The sequence below is a fragment of the Nelusetta ayraudi genome, unplaced genomic scaffold, assembly GCF_046127955.1.
Source record: "Nelusetta ayraudi isolate G7.1 ecotype Tasmania unplaced genomic scaffold, CSIRO-AGI_Nayr_v1 ptg000021l, whole genome shotgun sequence".
NCBI classification, from domain to species: Eukaryota; Metazoa; Chordata; class Actinopteri; order Tetraodontiformes; family Monacanthidae; genus Nelusetta; species Nelusetta ayraudi.
Window position 1 is genome coordinate 211,304 of NW_027466071.1, and position 15,191 is coordinate 226,494.

The following is a 15,191-nucleotide window of genomic DNA, read 5'->3' on the forward strand; positions in this document are numbered from 1 at the left end:
GGTAGAAAAGTTGCTACACTGACCTCGAGTTCACTCACTCTTCCCTCACAATTAAATCAAGACAAGGACGACTACCAAGAACCTGTCTGACCGAGTGGGCCAGCGCTGTGTTCTTTCCTTACAACAACTATCTCTGGTCCAATACAAATGCCCACTATCAGTCTATCACAAAGTTTCAGGAGATGTATAGGTGATGGTCAACTGACAGAAAGACTGTGTTATCATTGATTGTTTGCCTGCACTGTATTTATTATTCATTAAATAAAAAGGCAGCACCATTCGGTTGATTATCAAAAGTTTTTTTTTTTTTTTTTTTTTTAATTTTAACCATCAGAACGAAGTCTTTTGGTCTATGTTTTAAGTGAGGAGTAAATATATATATTTATATTCAATGAAGAGCAGCATTAAGATGAGTTTCTCCAATTTATTTACAATGATCCAAGTTGGATGCTGACTGAGGTTCTTTATTTTTATTTCATTATTTTTTTATACTTTTGAATGACAAGTACTGTGATTGGGGCTGCACGAGCTCTTAATTAAAACCAGAGCCAAGTTGGGACTTAAAATGTAAAATTATTCACTTTGTACTCTGAAGTCATAGGATTGTGCAGCGTCATAAAACGTGTTCACCAGGAAGCATAAGTGAGCTAGAACTGACGGTTTTAGAGTTAGAGGGGTCCGTAAGCGGTTCAGAAAGACGTTGTGCTGATTGACGTTTCCGTTAATTTTTGACGTGTTATCCTTTGAAGCATGTTAACATTCAGTGCGTGTTTTCGCGTAAGGATAAAATCAACCTTTTAGTCTCAACATTTAAGTGGTCCTGGAGGAGACCACAGACGAAGCTAGCATTAGCTCAGCCATTTGGTTCACCTAGCTAGCAGCTAACAGCAACATCTAGCAGTGGGTGCTGTGCACCAGTTTGAGAGAGCTACACACTACTAATCTATCACGATCTTGCCACTAAGTGTAATGGGAGGCAAGTGATAAAACCTAGCCGACTACATTAGATTAAGTGAAAATTAGAGAAGTTTGCTACGCAACTCACTGCCTGCTTGACTTCATTTCCGCACAGCAAGAAACTAGCAGAGTTTTAATCATTTGTGACTTGTTGTCGTCCGATCCTCAAGGAATACCTTTTCTGCATTTGTATGCCACCATTTCCCAAGACAATGACTAGTTGTATTATTATTACTGTTTGTTCTCCAGCGTAAGGAGGCTTTCCAGGACAACTTTCCAAACATATTCACAACAAACTACTTCTTGGGTAACAGATAACAGTATGCAGCTATTTGTGTTTTGGCAGTTTTCATCAACGTCACCAAACTGAAGTTGGATGCTCTATTTTTGTGAAAGCAGCCTGAGAGGAGAGCCGAGGATGAAAACACTGCTAGCATGAATGTGTATGGATGAGCAAGCTACTGAATGCATGCTGCAATCTCAGGATGTGCCAAGAGCAATGGGGAAGGCAGGCAAGCACTGGGCATGAGGGTAAAAATACACCATGAATATTCCTCCTGCTCACAATTCAAAAATACAACAACAGTTTTTGTGAACTTGGGTATTTACACTTCCCTTGAAATAGGGGAGGATTGTAATAAGTGCATAAGTGCATTTGTCTACACATTTCTGATCTAGAGAGTAACACAACCTTTCATATCTTTTTTCTTTTTTTCCCCCTCTACTGCATTGACATGAAATGAACATGTTGGCACAATGACTTGCATGTTTTCAGCTTCAAGTAAATGCAAATGTTTAAGAGTTGGCAACAAGAACATCAGATGGATTGGAACGCTGTTGGAAATGTGCACGCTAGCGAGTCGTTATCCCATCAATCTAGACCTGGAGGAAAAATGTTTGGATACAACCAGATTGGATAGAAAGCTGCATCTTTTTTTTTTTTTTTTTTAAACACTCACCAGTCCACAGCTTATAAGGCCCGCCTGAATAACTTTGAATGGGTGATCTGTGCCACATGCACATAGTTGAGGTATTTCAAGCATTGGCACTTTTCAAAGATTTCAACTTACAACGTGTTTATGATTTTCTGCTTTGCAATTAAACATTTACCCCTCTGCACCCACCCCCAAAGAGAAAGAATACGCTTTCATCTCATTTCACCTCAAACGACTGCAAACACTTCAACGTTGTCAGCCTTCAGCATCCTTGAACAAGAGAAAATAAATATTTCTTTTTCATCATCTAATCCCTTCAGCTCCACGGCCCGATTGCTGGTAGGTTTTTCAAAGCTGCACTTTTTTTTTTTTTTTTTTTGTTAAATGGCACTTTGCTAATGCACCCATCCAGGACAAGAGATGAGAGAGCTTGTAGGCTTAGTATCAGCGGTAACCAGCAAACCATTGAGAGAGACCCTGCAGAGCCACATAAGACAAACAAAGAAAACCCCATAATAAAACCCAACGAAAACAACCTTCTTCTCTCACTTCTGGCAATGAAAGATGAGGCTTTGCCGGCACATCCTGCAGACCAGCGGCGTTTTTTGGCGACAGGCGCTGAGGATGGCGAGAATTGAGATTGGACAACGGATGGGCAAAGTAAGAGAAGCGGTCTAGAAAAGGAGAAAAAAAAAAAGAGGCTAGTTTTATAATTGTTCGAAGTGGCGGGAAGCAGGGAGACGTGTCAGCCCTGGACCCCGCCTCCTCAAAGTCGAGTCTGAGCCTCGGGAATATAGATCTCGATGCTGTCCGCCCGCTCCGAGACCGAGTTCTGCCGGAAGGACGCTGCCCGCTTGGCCGCCATGAGCCGCCGCCTGGCCTCCTGCCGGTGCCTGTCCGGGAGGTCCAGGGATTTCTCCCTCGTTATCATGCTCCTCTGCCGAATGGTCTTCTTTGGTACCGGAGTTGGTGGCTTTAGGAGGAAGGGAACAATGAAACGGTTTCAACGATTAAAGAAAAAAAGAGCCATGACTTATAAGGTCCCAGGTTATCTCCATTTTCATCCGGGCTGCCTCGCGGACAAGAGTTATCGCAGACACTGTATAGATTTGAGACTCCTCCGACATTAGCAATATTCTTGATTGCACGCGCTACTCATCTCTGTCTTGCTGTTGTAATCTAAATGTGTAGCACCCACTACATTTCTTCCCTGTTTAGGGTTTTTTTTTTTTTTTTTTCATAAGTTTTTCAAAGGTCTAAGGGTCCAAGGCCCTTTAGGGCAAAGTGTGTTTTTACGAACCTGGGCTTTACAAACAAATCTGGCTGATCGACTGATACATTTACACAAAATAATTTTGATAACCTCCGTTTGGAGACATCTTTCGAGGATTTAGCGTCTTGCCACGACCGACGCTTCTATCTACGGTCAGGAATGGTGGCAACAAACAAACACCTGGTTGGAGGTTTTATTGGAGGAGTGTGGAGGAGGTACCAGTCCCCCTTATTTTATTTGGCCCAAGTCTTTCTGAATAAGAAGGGCAGGATTGGAGTTAAGCCATTTCTCACTGCTGGGTCGACTTATTGCGGGGAACGTTACATAAAGCACAACAAGGGAGCTTTAAGCCGACCCCCCCCACCTTCTTCTCGGGACTGTCCATGAGCCTCCAGTTGTTGTTCTTGATCTGCTGTAGCTGGTCAAACTTCACGGTGACGTCGTCGATGGAGAGCTGCAGGAGGTCCCAGAAGCCGGCCAGATCCTGGGAGGTGGGCCGAGGCATGGCGCTGGGGTCCTGTGAGAGAAGTGGGCCAGAGGAGTTGTGACCAAGTACGGTTACCTAAAGGCCTGCGCTCCAGATAATTAGCAACTGTACAGAAGTACAGAAGAAACCCCTGCCACCCCCATCTCTCTCTCTCTCTCTCTCTCTCTCTCTCTCTCTCTCACACACACACACACACACACATACACACTTTCCATTGTATTTCAGCTTTGATCCACTAGGTGTCATAGGTGATATTTTACGATCTGATGGGTTTGCGTGACGAGTAATCCATTTAAGGGGAGCCCCGTCTTGTTCTACACAAGCGCTGTGGCGCTGTCGCAGGTGGCACTCAGTCAAGTGGAGATACGCCGTGATTTATGTACCCAGAGACGATTAGAAGACTGTAATGTTCTGGCTGCAGGCCTACCGCATGCCGCTTATATGACCAGAGATGCCATTGAAGAAAACGCAGCTGAGCAGCTGGCTTGTTAGCCTGACTAATGAGTCGGTAAATATGCATAAAATATGACTAAATACACTGATCCCACGTGTGCTGTAAGAGGTCTGTTGTACGGTGTGAGCACAGACGCTGGGACACACTTCAAAATGTTTCACTTTATATTTATATTTAAGCAAACAGCACTTAATTATCAGTATTAAATATTAAATTCTTGATGCATCGTTTTGTCACGTTGTCAATGCAACAAAACAAAACATGACACCCGTCTGACACCAACAGCCACGTTCACCAAGTCCCTTAAATTTCCCTTCTTCACCATTGCGATGCCCGGTTTGAACTTCAGCAAGCCGTCTTCAACTCGCCCGCGTGTCTAAATGCACTATGCCGCTGCCATGTGATCGATTGATGAGCTATTTCCATTAACAGGCAATTAAACGTTTAACCTAATAAAGCGACAGCGCTCTCGATGGAAACGATCAATTTTAAAACCGACGAGGTCATTATGGGTGCAGAAGAGATAAATCGATATCTCATACTCTTTACTTCACAGTCTACCAGAGAAGACTCTCTGCAAAGTAATGTGCATAAGTTACTAATCTATGTTTGTTGTACCAGATTGGCAAATAACCACAGATTCAGATTTCAGACCCTCTCCTGTCTGAATCAGGAAAAACTGTTGCAACATTTTGGGCCTCGTGCATAATCAAGGAACTTCTTAAATCTCGCATCAATATGTTAAACTGTGAATGACCAAGTAGTTTACAGTAGCCCCTTCTTTGCCTTACATTTCCTCCTTTCTAAATCTCACGTGGCACGACTCTGAGCCTCTAAATGTGCATAATCCATGTATCCAGCGGAGGGCGGGTGTAGCTTTGATATTAGTATTAAGAGATTAACATAATTCTCCTTTGTGCAGCTAAATAATGTATCTAAAAACTACCTGCATTTTAAATATCGCGCCGTCCATCGTGTCAGGTTAGCAGGAAATCGAGCGCGCTGCCGTTATCTGTAATTACAAAGGCAGCGCCTCAGCACTCATCGGCTTTCGCGTCACCCTCTGAACCCGCAATGTTGCGAACCATCTCGGAAGTCTTGAGGCTTCAGACATCCAGAGCTGGCAGATTTAGGAGGTGGGGAGTCATTTTTTTAAGCCTTTAGCTGTGTCAGTTTGTGCTTTTAATCCCAGAGTTCATCCCAGAGAAATGCTACAACTTTAAAAAAAAAAAAAAAAAAACTGTCAGTATGGAGGCATCACCGATTCTGCTTTTGCATTGCATAACAAGCACATCATGGCCGTTTCTCAATACGTGGACTTGTCGGGAACGGACTCGGAATCTCAGAGGTCGTGTCTTGGAAGATAATCTCAGTAGTCTGAACCTCTGGGTACAGTCGAACGCAGCAGTAATTTTAAAAGTGGAACAGCAGCAAACTTGAAGTCCTGCCAGCACGAATTGATATCATGGCAATTGGAGTGAATTTTTCTTGGAGGCTTTATTTCGATAATTCGGACTCACCAGAGCACCAAACAAAAGCCCCTTGTTACACAACAGCATTAATACATCAAAATAACTTGTGTGCTCCTTCCTCAGCCACCTCCACCGGCCAGTGTGAAAGGCATTCTGGGTGATGGACTCTCTAAAGAGCCCACAAGTCCACTCCTGAGGAGAATTAGGCTTGTCTGCATCACTTCCGGGAAATGTTTCCAGACCTGGCAGGATGAGATCGTGGAAACGAAACCGAGCAAAGGACGGCCAGAGGTGCCGTTTCACAGGTCCGCAAGATCACAAGTTCAGATTTTAAGACAATCTGATTTTTCAGTTTTAAACCTGAGGTTTTAGTTCATCCAATCAGCTTCCAAAAGAGTTGCCAAACATATTTTAAAGTATTTCCTCCCCCCCCCCCCCAAAAAAAAGGCACATTTTTATTCATTCTGTCGCAGAGAAACTTCCTTGTCAATAAAAAAAACTTGTGAATAGAACTTCCACTGCGCAAGAGTTGGACAAAGTATTTGCTACTTGGTCCAAAAAGCTTGCATTCCATCTAATCTCGAGCTCCCCAAAGGAGCCACTCTCTGCAGTACAATGCAACCCTCATATACTGTAGCTCCATACTCACTTCATCGGATCAATAGAGCGAAGATGCGTGTTGGTGCCGGGGAGAGAGAACGGCAGACAGCTCGGTGCAAGGTGGTGTCGTTTAAAACACTGTTAGTCAGCGTCGTGTGTCGTTTAGGGCACGTTAGGCTGAGATGCTCAGGCTGGCTATCGATTCTCAGTGTTGTGACTTTCGAAAATCAATTATATTAACGGTGATTTGAGCTGTTAGGATGCCTGGAGCTACACGAGGTGAACTAGAGGATTTTCTGACGGTAAAAGCTGATTCTTGAGTGCAAGCTGTGATTCTGGACTCACAGATTTGCTGGTTTTTTACCCACAAATCTGAGAAAACTCGTCCTGATTTCTCAACTACTTTCAAGCATTTATTATTATTATTATTTTTTAATACCGATGAGATCAACCAGATGATATTACCAGAGATAACAGCAGTAGCTCTCCCCTTGTGTGCTTAGTACAACAATTATTGTAACCTTAGTATTTCATATGCACGCACCTCTTCAGATTGAGGTCTATATGAACGGAGAAAAAAAAAAGAGATTTGGAATCTAAGCCAAGCGCTGCGTCACACTGTCAGGGAGACAGTCGGGACTGCTGAGCGCCACAGCTCTGGATGATTGGAAAAGACCGCAGGTAGGCAAGTAGACGCTGGGAAGTGGGTCACATCATTTGTTGTCAAGCCAAAGTGTACTGCGAGGAGACGGTTTAAAACCCACTCCGGCTCGACTGCATGGAATTGCTACCGTCTGGCCCCATGTTCTGAAATGGCAGCAACACCTGGCAAATGGCGCTCATAATGTTTTCACTTCAAAAGAAAATAGAACCATTTCTCTGACTCTTGTCCTCGTCAGTTGTCTTCTTGTCCTCTCTAATATCATTTTGTCGCATAAACTGGGCTTCTATTATCTTATAAACCTGCTCTGTGCCACACCAAGAAGCATAGTGGGGGATGGTCTCTGTTTTGCAGGGGTCCAGGTTTTCTCCACAAAACACCTCTGCTCAAGAAGAGTTTTCCATTATTTTCTTGGCAATGGCAAACTACATTACATTTTCCATTGTTATTATTATTATTATTTTTTTAGGATATATACTTACTACCAATACGTCATTTAGTTTGCCATATATGTCTGGTTTATTTCTCCTTCCATGAGACAGATTCCAGAGGGGTATGTTTTCTATTTGCAAATGTAAATTTGTGCAATTTCAGTCCCGCACACTTCTCATTGTCTCATTGTTACACGCAGCTGAATCTCCATGACATACAAACACACACAGCAAACAGTTGGCAGTTTCCAGTTACGAAAAGCCTGTATGTTGTTTTCAGCAACCGATCTCCAAACTTCACAAGTATATAATGAGATGATTGTGATTCTGCCTGGTAGAAATCCAATGCTCGGCTCTCTGTCTCCTCCCCACTGTCGGTTTCTTACCAGGTTTTGCTGACACAGCCAGTAGAATTGCTGGAACTTCTGAGACATGAGCAGCTGAGCGCTTCCCACAGCACTTCGTATTTTGCCCAGGACTGAAACGACAGCGACAACCACGACAAAAACGACAAGCACATTTCATCAGGATAGGATGCTCATTGATATTCATAAATAGATTGATAAATATCAATGTTGGCCCACGACTTTATCCAAGTTTTACATTTTGTCCCCACTGCGTGTTTGAGTTTGACGGCCCTGCTTCAAAGAAAAGCAAGAGCAACACTCACTTTCCTCTGACAGGTCGTTCTCCTCCGCCTCCGCCTCCATCTCCTTGCACCAGCCCTCGATCCGCTTGGTGTCCGTGTGGAGGAGCTGCATGAACCAGCTGCCGTCCCTCCTCAGGGAGGGCGACGCCCGGCCCGACTCGCACGGCGAGCCGGCGCTGTCCCGCGAGGACGGCGGCTCCAGCTGCCAGGTGGCCTCGCTGCCGCTCTCCCTCGGGCTCGGCGGCTCGGCAGGGGTGCGGTAGTCCTCGCGGTAGCTGAACAGGCCCTGGGTGCGCACGGTCCGCACCGCCCCGTACTGGGTGGGCGTGCTGGGCTCGGAGTGGCGCTGGAAGCCCCCGCCGAACTGCAGGCCCTTGTCCTCCATGACGGGGAAGCCCTCCAGCTCCATGTCAGCCTGCACGGCTGCCGTCACGCTGTTGGAGCGCTTGAACCTGCCCTGACTGTCAGGACAGAAAAGCACATTTTTCCACTTGTTTGCAGCTGAGGTCAAAAAAATTGGAGCCACAGAGCCTCACTTTGTCTTAAAAATCCAGTGTGTAAAATTTGGCTTGATTTATGATTTTTATATTGCTAAAAGCTTCATATACTGCCCATAAACATATGAATAAAATGTTATACTTGCAGTACAATAAAAGTAATTTGCTTTTTCTAATTTCTACCATTAGAAAAGTTCTTATTTACATATAAAAATGCGGATATTGTAGATCAATGGCCTTGCCCAGTTAGTTGCCAATTGCCATATTTCTAAGGAAGCCCGGTGCAGCCAATCCAGCCCGCCATTGAGTTGTGTATTTATGGTGACTGCTCAGGTTCTCAAATGAACCAACGAAGAAGAAGGTAGACAAGGTATCCAGGTTTGAGTGATTAAATGTGTCACACAGCTTTTGAGGAAGACGGAAGTTGTCTGTCTTAGTTGTCTGCGATAAAAGAAAAAAATACCAACAGTCGCTCACCTTTTCTTGTTGTCCTCCACCTGGATCCCCACTGAGTGGTACTCCCGCGAGCCTTTGCTCTCGGATTCGGAGTCCGTGGCTGCCTCCACCTAATGCGAAGAAATGATACACACCAAAGAGGGCCCCCTCATTATGTGAGCCGGCATTCCCCCGGCGCTCCTGGGTTTATTGGTCTGGGACAGGGCAGAGCAGCAAAGCTGTACGCACCCTGTCAGAGATGCAAACACTGGAAGATTAATGCGGAGGTGCAGGGGTAGCAGGACTTCAGGAGTCTCCTTTAGAAGACTTTAGTAGTTTTTTTTTTTATTGCAATTACAGCAAAAAAAAAAAAATACCGTCTAATAATAACAAAAATAATTTTGGAATACATAAGCAATGCTTCATCATTTGCATGTGATTTGTCTTCATATTGCTAATCTTGCCAATACAAGTCTTTGTAATCAGCCACATCGCTCAGAAGTCTCCTTGAAAATAAAAAATAAGTCAAACCAACAAAAGAAGAGAGTGAGTGTTTGTTCCATTATGAATCATTATTTTGCTTCAGAATGACGTTCCTCCCCTGCATCTGATCAGAGCTCTGAGAGTCTTTCCAGATCAGAACTTTACTCCGCTGTACCGGGTCATGCAGCGTCACCATCCGTTCAAAACGGAGGGCAGCCTCTCCAAAGAAGAACCTCAGACTGGAGCCGGATCTCAGCTCACATTTCAGATTTCATCTCTGAGCTCCAATCCAAAGGCTTTTTTTCAAATTGGTCCTGCATTTGCTTCTGCAGCCAGTCACGCAACCTGCTGCGAGTTTGCTGGCTAGGGAGTTGGTTTCAAAATCATGTGTTTGCTGTTTTTTTTCCCCCCGGGCTCGGCTGCCAAAAACGCGACTCCTGCACACATGCATACATACAAGTGATCGGGCTTTGCAGTGTGACAACGCCAGGCTTTCACAGAGACAGATAGGACAAGATTACAGAACATTATGGGATGCGAAGGAGGGATGACTGATGATGATCCCGCCTGCCGCTCCACGTCTGTAATCCTGATCCGTCCGACCAGACTCGGAGGCTCCTCATCACTGACGGCTCCACTCCCCGGAGCCCTTCAGTTGCTAACTCCTTTCTCTCTGTCTCTCCAGCCGCTTGTCCCTTTCTTTTTTTTCATTTCGCCGGCTCTCTTTTTCATCTTCCTGGTGGCCTCCCCCTTCGTCTCCCCCTTCTTTGTCTTTTAGCCCTTCTCCTCTCCCGTTTTTGAGCGTCGCTGAGGAGGAAACATTAGCACGCTCGCGCACACAGCTCACCCGGGGGAACAGCCCGTTGGCACTCTTGTTGTGTGCATTTCCGCAGATGTCAGCTGTGTTGCTAAGCCTTTTAAGAGCTGCAAAAAGCTGTTTTCACTCGCGTACGATTTGGAATATCGAGGCTGTCTTTAAGAAAAATAAAACATTTTAAGAATCCAATCCGTGAATGGCCACAGCAAGGCTCTGAAGGATCCAGCTGTGCTGTTCTTCAGCTCAAAGTCATGGCTGTGACAGTGAGCCAAAGCGGTCGGTAGAATAGCTGCCGAGTGACATTCTTCCAAAGCTGTTTCGCATTCTGCCGGGCCAGTGGTGGGAGAAGCTGTTAGCTCGGGAGGGACCAGCCAGGAGCGGCTCAGCATGGTGACCTTCTACACCAAATCCACCTCGGTGAAAGAGAACATGCGTCATGAACGGGGATCGAAGGGGAACAAAATAATCGAGGAGGCTGTGAGATTTCTATCTGCCCTGTTTGTCTTTGTTTTTTTTTTCAATGCATTATTTTTGGGCCCATTGCACTGGTGGACAGAGACGCAGCTTGCTGAGGCACCTTGCTCCCTCCTGGGTTAAAAGCCTTTGTGTTTCTTTCCTTCACAATTCAGATCCACAGTACACAACTTTTTTTGTTAAACCAAAAAAAACAAAACACACTTTGGATCAAACATGGAAGAGCTCGAAGATGGCAAAAGCAAATCTGAAGCAGTGACAAAGTCGTAACCGAGAATTATGGGAAATCCGATCGCCAACACGCTCAGAGGGTCAAAGATCAAGGGTTAAGATACCATGACCTTCTCTGATGGTGTCAATGAAGAAATGGCCAATCGATACAGCGGCAGGCGAACTCAGGTTAATTATACCATCAGGAGCGCGTGGAGCGGACTGATTGGCTACATAATATGATGACCACGCAACTGTAGCTGTCTGCAATATTGACAAATCGATACTTGTGCAGCCCCGGGACACCACTCCTCATGTCACGGCAATACTGCCGCAGTAGTCACTCTGGTGAGACGGCGGAAATGAACAGAGACACAGTCGAGCCTGGCCCACTGGTTCCATCCACGACTGGGTCGTGAGATCCGGCGCCTCTGCAGCTGAACTGCTTGCATCTGGGATTTGAAATCTTGCTCATTCATTCCAGCGGCCCCCTCAGAACGAGACCAAAGACCAAACAGATGTAAGCTGGTAAGTATTGGCAGCCACAGTGCAGTACGGCTGTGCTTTTATTAGTTCCAACCATCCATCTATCAGGGTTGTGGGGGTGCTGGAGCCCAATCCACCGTTTGGCAATAGTTTAGTCGACCACTGCGGAGCATCGCAGCTCATCACATTTATAGAAGGCCACTGGCAGTAAAAATCAGTCAACTCTGTATGATATTGACAGAAAATCTGTCTAATCACTTAAAAAGTTGCTTTTTTAAAGGGTATCCCCAATCAATTTTTCTCTATTCCAAAGCCGCTCTTTTCTTCTTCTACAGGCTGCTAGCAGCAGTTACTTCCAAATTTTGTGACAACAAAATTGAACCTCGCTGCCTTAGAGAATGCAATGCAATGCAATGCTAGTACTTTCTTTCAGATGTTACATAGATGGAAGCGTGAGATTTTGCAAGTGAGCAGCTCAGCTGCTGTGCAAGGTTGCTCCTTCATATCTTTGGAATATGATACAAAATTGCATTTTTTTTTTTACTCCTAAGCTTATTATAATTTTTGGCTGTTTTAGACAGGGCTTTAAGGTGATTATCTGACACAAAAGCCAGTGGATAATGTGCTAATTTTATAACTGGATGAAGGGCAAGTTGAGCTTCAACAGAATATTTGAATGAGCCACAGTTAAAGTGGAGCAGTCATTTTTAATTGCTGCACTTTACACAGAATTCCACACAGTGTCTTAAGATATCTTGCTTCATGCATCATTAATGTCTGACAGGATCATTTATGTGTTGGGTCGAAGCTTCATGCTACGTCGAGCTGAGAGGCTTTCAAGTATCACCTGTGATACTACAGTAATAATGTTTTGAGCAGCACCTGAAAACCATTTCTAGGTCTCCAAAGTGCCAAAACGGCAAAATTGTGAACCGTGATGGAATTTATGCAAGGAGTGAGGGTTGTGTAAGATGTGAGTCTTAAATCAAACATTTGAAGTCGAAGGGAAAAACACACCTGGCGAAAATATACACTTGGGAGAGCGATGATAAAGAGGAGCTGGCAGCTGAATAATAGGCAGGAGGGCGAATAGTGGAAACAACAAATTGCTATTTTCCGTGCACTGAGCAAAAAATACACGGTTACAATGACTTTCAAGTTAAAATGTCGCGACTTGAATCCTCAGCTTCAATCAAGGGCTGAGCTGCTACCCAGATGCAAGCCTCAACTGAACCTACGGGAACCAAAGGAGATCCCCCTGGGGGCCCATGACACCAGAACCTCAGCTACAACGTCAGAGAACGAGGCCTAAAGGGATGAGGAAAGGTAGAAAAAAAGAGAGCTGGAGAGCAAGGCTTCGCAGGACGGCAGCTGCAGGAGAGAAATGTATACAGTACACTGAGCATCGGCGAAGTGAGTGAACCGTGGAGTGGGGCATCATTCGCTAAAAACCCGTGGCAAGCATGAGTTGAATTTTAATTGACGGATTGCGGCGCGATGACTCACGCTTTCTATTTTTGGCTTCCAGCAGGGAGCCAACGAGAACGGCTCCCTGCTCATTTGACCCCCTTCCCTCCATCCCCCGAACTCCCATCACCCCAATCCCCCACCAGACCACACCGACCTGGATCCCGATTGAGGAGCGCGGGGTCTTCAGATACTCCTCGGCCTTGGACACCAGGATGGCCTTGTCGCAGGTGAGCACCGAGCTGTGGCTGTCTGTGGACGGGTGCCTTTTCCCGGCCATCACTCTGGCCGCCTCCATGGCGATGGTCACGGCCTTGGTGCTGTCCAGGCTGTCGGTGGAGTTGTAGAGGACCCTGCCGGGGCCCAGGCCCAGGCCCAGCGCCAGCTCGTCGGGAGCCCAGAGACCTCCGCGCGGTAGCCTGGCCTCGTGGTAGGCGTCCTGGGTGGATTCTGTGCTGCTCTGGGCCGTGATGGAGATGAGGGGCTTGGAGGTGGTGCGGGGCGGGACGGGAGGCGGGGTCTTCTTGTAGTTGGGCGTGTAGGTGATGGCTGGAGAAGACAGAGGACACGAATGCATGGTGAAAGTAATCAACGGTGGCATTACCTCAGTGGGATGAACATTGAACTTGGCGGCTGAGTCTAAGAAGCCCTTTTCTTTGAAAGACAAGGTGAATCATCGAGTTATAAATATTCCATTTGGTGTCTGACAGCTCCTCCTCCTCCAGTGTCCTCCAACCACACACACCTGGTGCTGCTGGTGTTATTTATACTGTGTGTACAGATACCAAGTCCCCATATTATAAGCATGTATGTCTGGAAAACAGCATTTCTATCCCTCTGTTTAGCTTCTTGTTAAATGGACCCTGGGTATGTTTGGTGACACAAAGACAAAAACAGGCAGCGACAACGGCTCAGAAGGTCGTAGGAGTGGCTGGCTGGAGATGTAGTGAGGGGAGAGGCATTGGTGCTCTTTGTGATATCACAGAGGGGGGTCCAACATTTTTTGGAGCCAACAAAAGAAACAAAAGATTGATTTACTATATCATTTTGGGGGAGTTTACTGACAGGTGAAAAGCATGTTGGAAGAAAACGTTGGTAAATGCCACAGATGACGCCAGTGATAAGTGAACCACTCACTGAGACCGTTTGCAGAGACATAGAATCTGGCTATATTCACGATGGAAAACGTTACCCTGGTTCTCCAACCCAGTGGAAAATCAGTCAAGGAGATTTTATTTTTAGTGCATCAGAGAAGTCAAAGAATATATTCGTCGCAACATGGTACGTAGTGTTTCTTAACTTCTGCGGCGGAGAGGCAGAAGGAACATCCGGAGAGAAAACAAAACAGGAAGAATGATTTGAGTTCAGCCGGCGAGAGGAATGACAAGTGATTAAAACTGCGTCGGGTATATATATATATAGACCATCAGCGACAGTCGTGAGGCGTCTGCGTGCGGCCCGATGAGGCTGCAGACGGTGAGAATTTCTCTGAACCTCACAGTCAAAACTTCAGACTTGTTCGATGCAACTTTTTCAATTGAAGTTACGTATCGTTTTTAAAATAGATTTTCCGTATCACACTCTGGAAACTATGATTGGAAACTACGATTGGCGCCTCTCCAAATCTTAACCAAAGTCATAGAACATTTTTTTGTTTTTACTATTATTGATAGATGACAAAATGTAGTTGTCTGCCTCTACATTCTTTTTATTCAACCTTGATTTCAGGTGCTTCCCAGGGAAAAGTGGTCAGAATCTCAAGTTTCTTTCTATATTCGCATATTAAATAATTGCACAATTCATGAAGGTTGTCGCCTTGAGACTTCAGGATAGTGAAGCTGCACATGACCAATGCAGGACAGGACACATTGGCTGGGAAGAAGCCGATCATCGATCGATATGCCGATCATCTAGTTGGTCATGGACCCTTTTTCCTCCTCGTCTGTTTTCTCCCTTTCCTCGATTATCATGCTCACACAAGGGTGAATGGAGCTGGCTGGAAAGTACAGGCCTGTTACAAATGCATACATAACCTTTTAGACAGACTCAGTGACGGCCTCGGAGACGCGGAGATCAGGCGGGAACCCAGAGTGGCAATCAGGAAGGGCTCATGTACGGAGGAGAATCCCGGCTCAGCAGAGCCTGACAACTCTCGTCTTCTCATCCCATCCACTTTATGATAGAAAGGCGGGAGGATTACTCTCCGTCAAGTGCAAAACGGGGACACGGACTTCAAAAAAACATGTGGGGGGAGGGAAGGGGTGGCAGGAGCGGAGGTCGGCGGCAGCCTATCCAGGGATCCACCAAGAGAAAAATCTCACGGCGTCTCGTCACTCGTTTAGGGGTTCATTTACACGGAGACAGATTTTTTTGAAAACAAAATTCTATGAAAACCCTCTTGAA

The 15,191-nt window shown here is 45.6% G+C and overlaps 1 protein-coding gene across 3 annotated transcripts in view; it reads right to left on the bottom strand.

Annotated features, from left to right (window-relative positions):
- Positions 1–3: 3 nt before the first annotated feature.
- Positions 4–15,191, bottom strand: part of dlgap2a (discs, large (Drosophila) homolog-associated protein 2a) — a 147,759-nt gene continuing 132,571 nt past the window's right edge. For all 3 annotated transcript variants that reach the window (XM_076027481.1, XM_076027480.1, XM_076027482.1), the window contains 6 exons: positions 12,946–13,337; positions 8,894–8,982; positions 7,941–8,380; positions 7,657–7,748; positions 3,530–3,682; positions 4–2,865 (listed from right to left, as the gene is read on the bottom strand). In XM_076027481.1, coding sequence (XP_075883596.1) covers positions 2,659–2,865; positions 3,530–3,682; positions 7,657–7,748; positions 7,941–8,380; positions 8,894–8,982; positions 12,946–13,337 — 1,373 coding nt within the window. In that variant the 3' untranslated portion in view covers positions 4–2,658. The remainder of the gene's footprint in view (positions 2,866–3,529; positions 3,683–7,656; positions 7,749–7,940; positions 8,381–8,893; positions 8,983–12,945; positions 13,338–15,191) is intronic.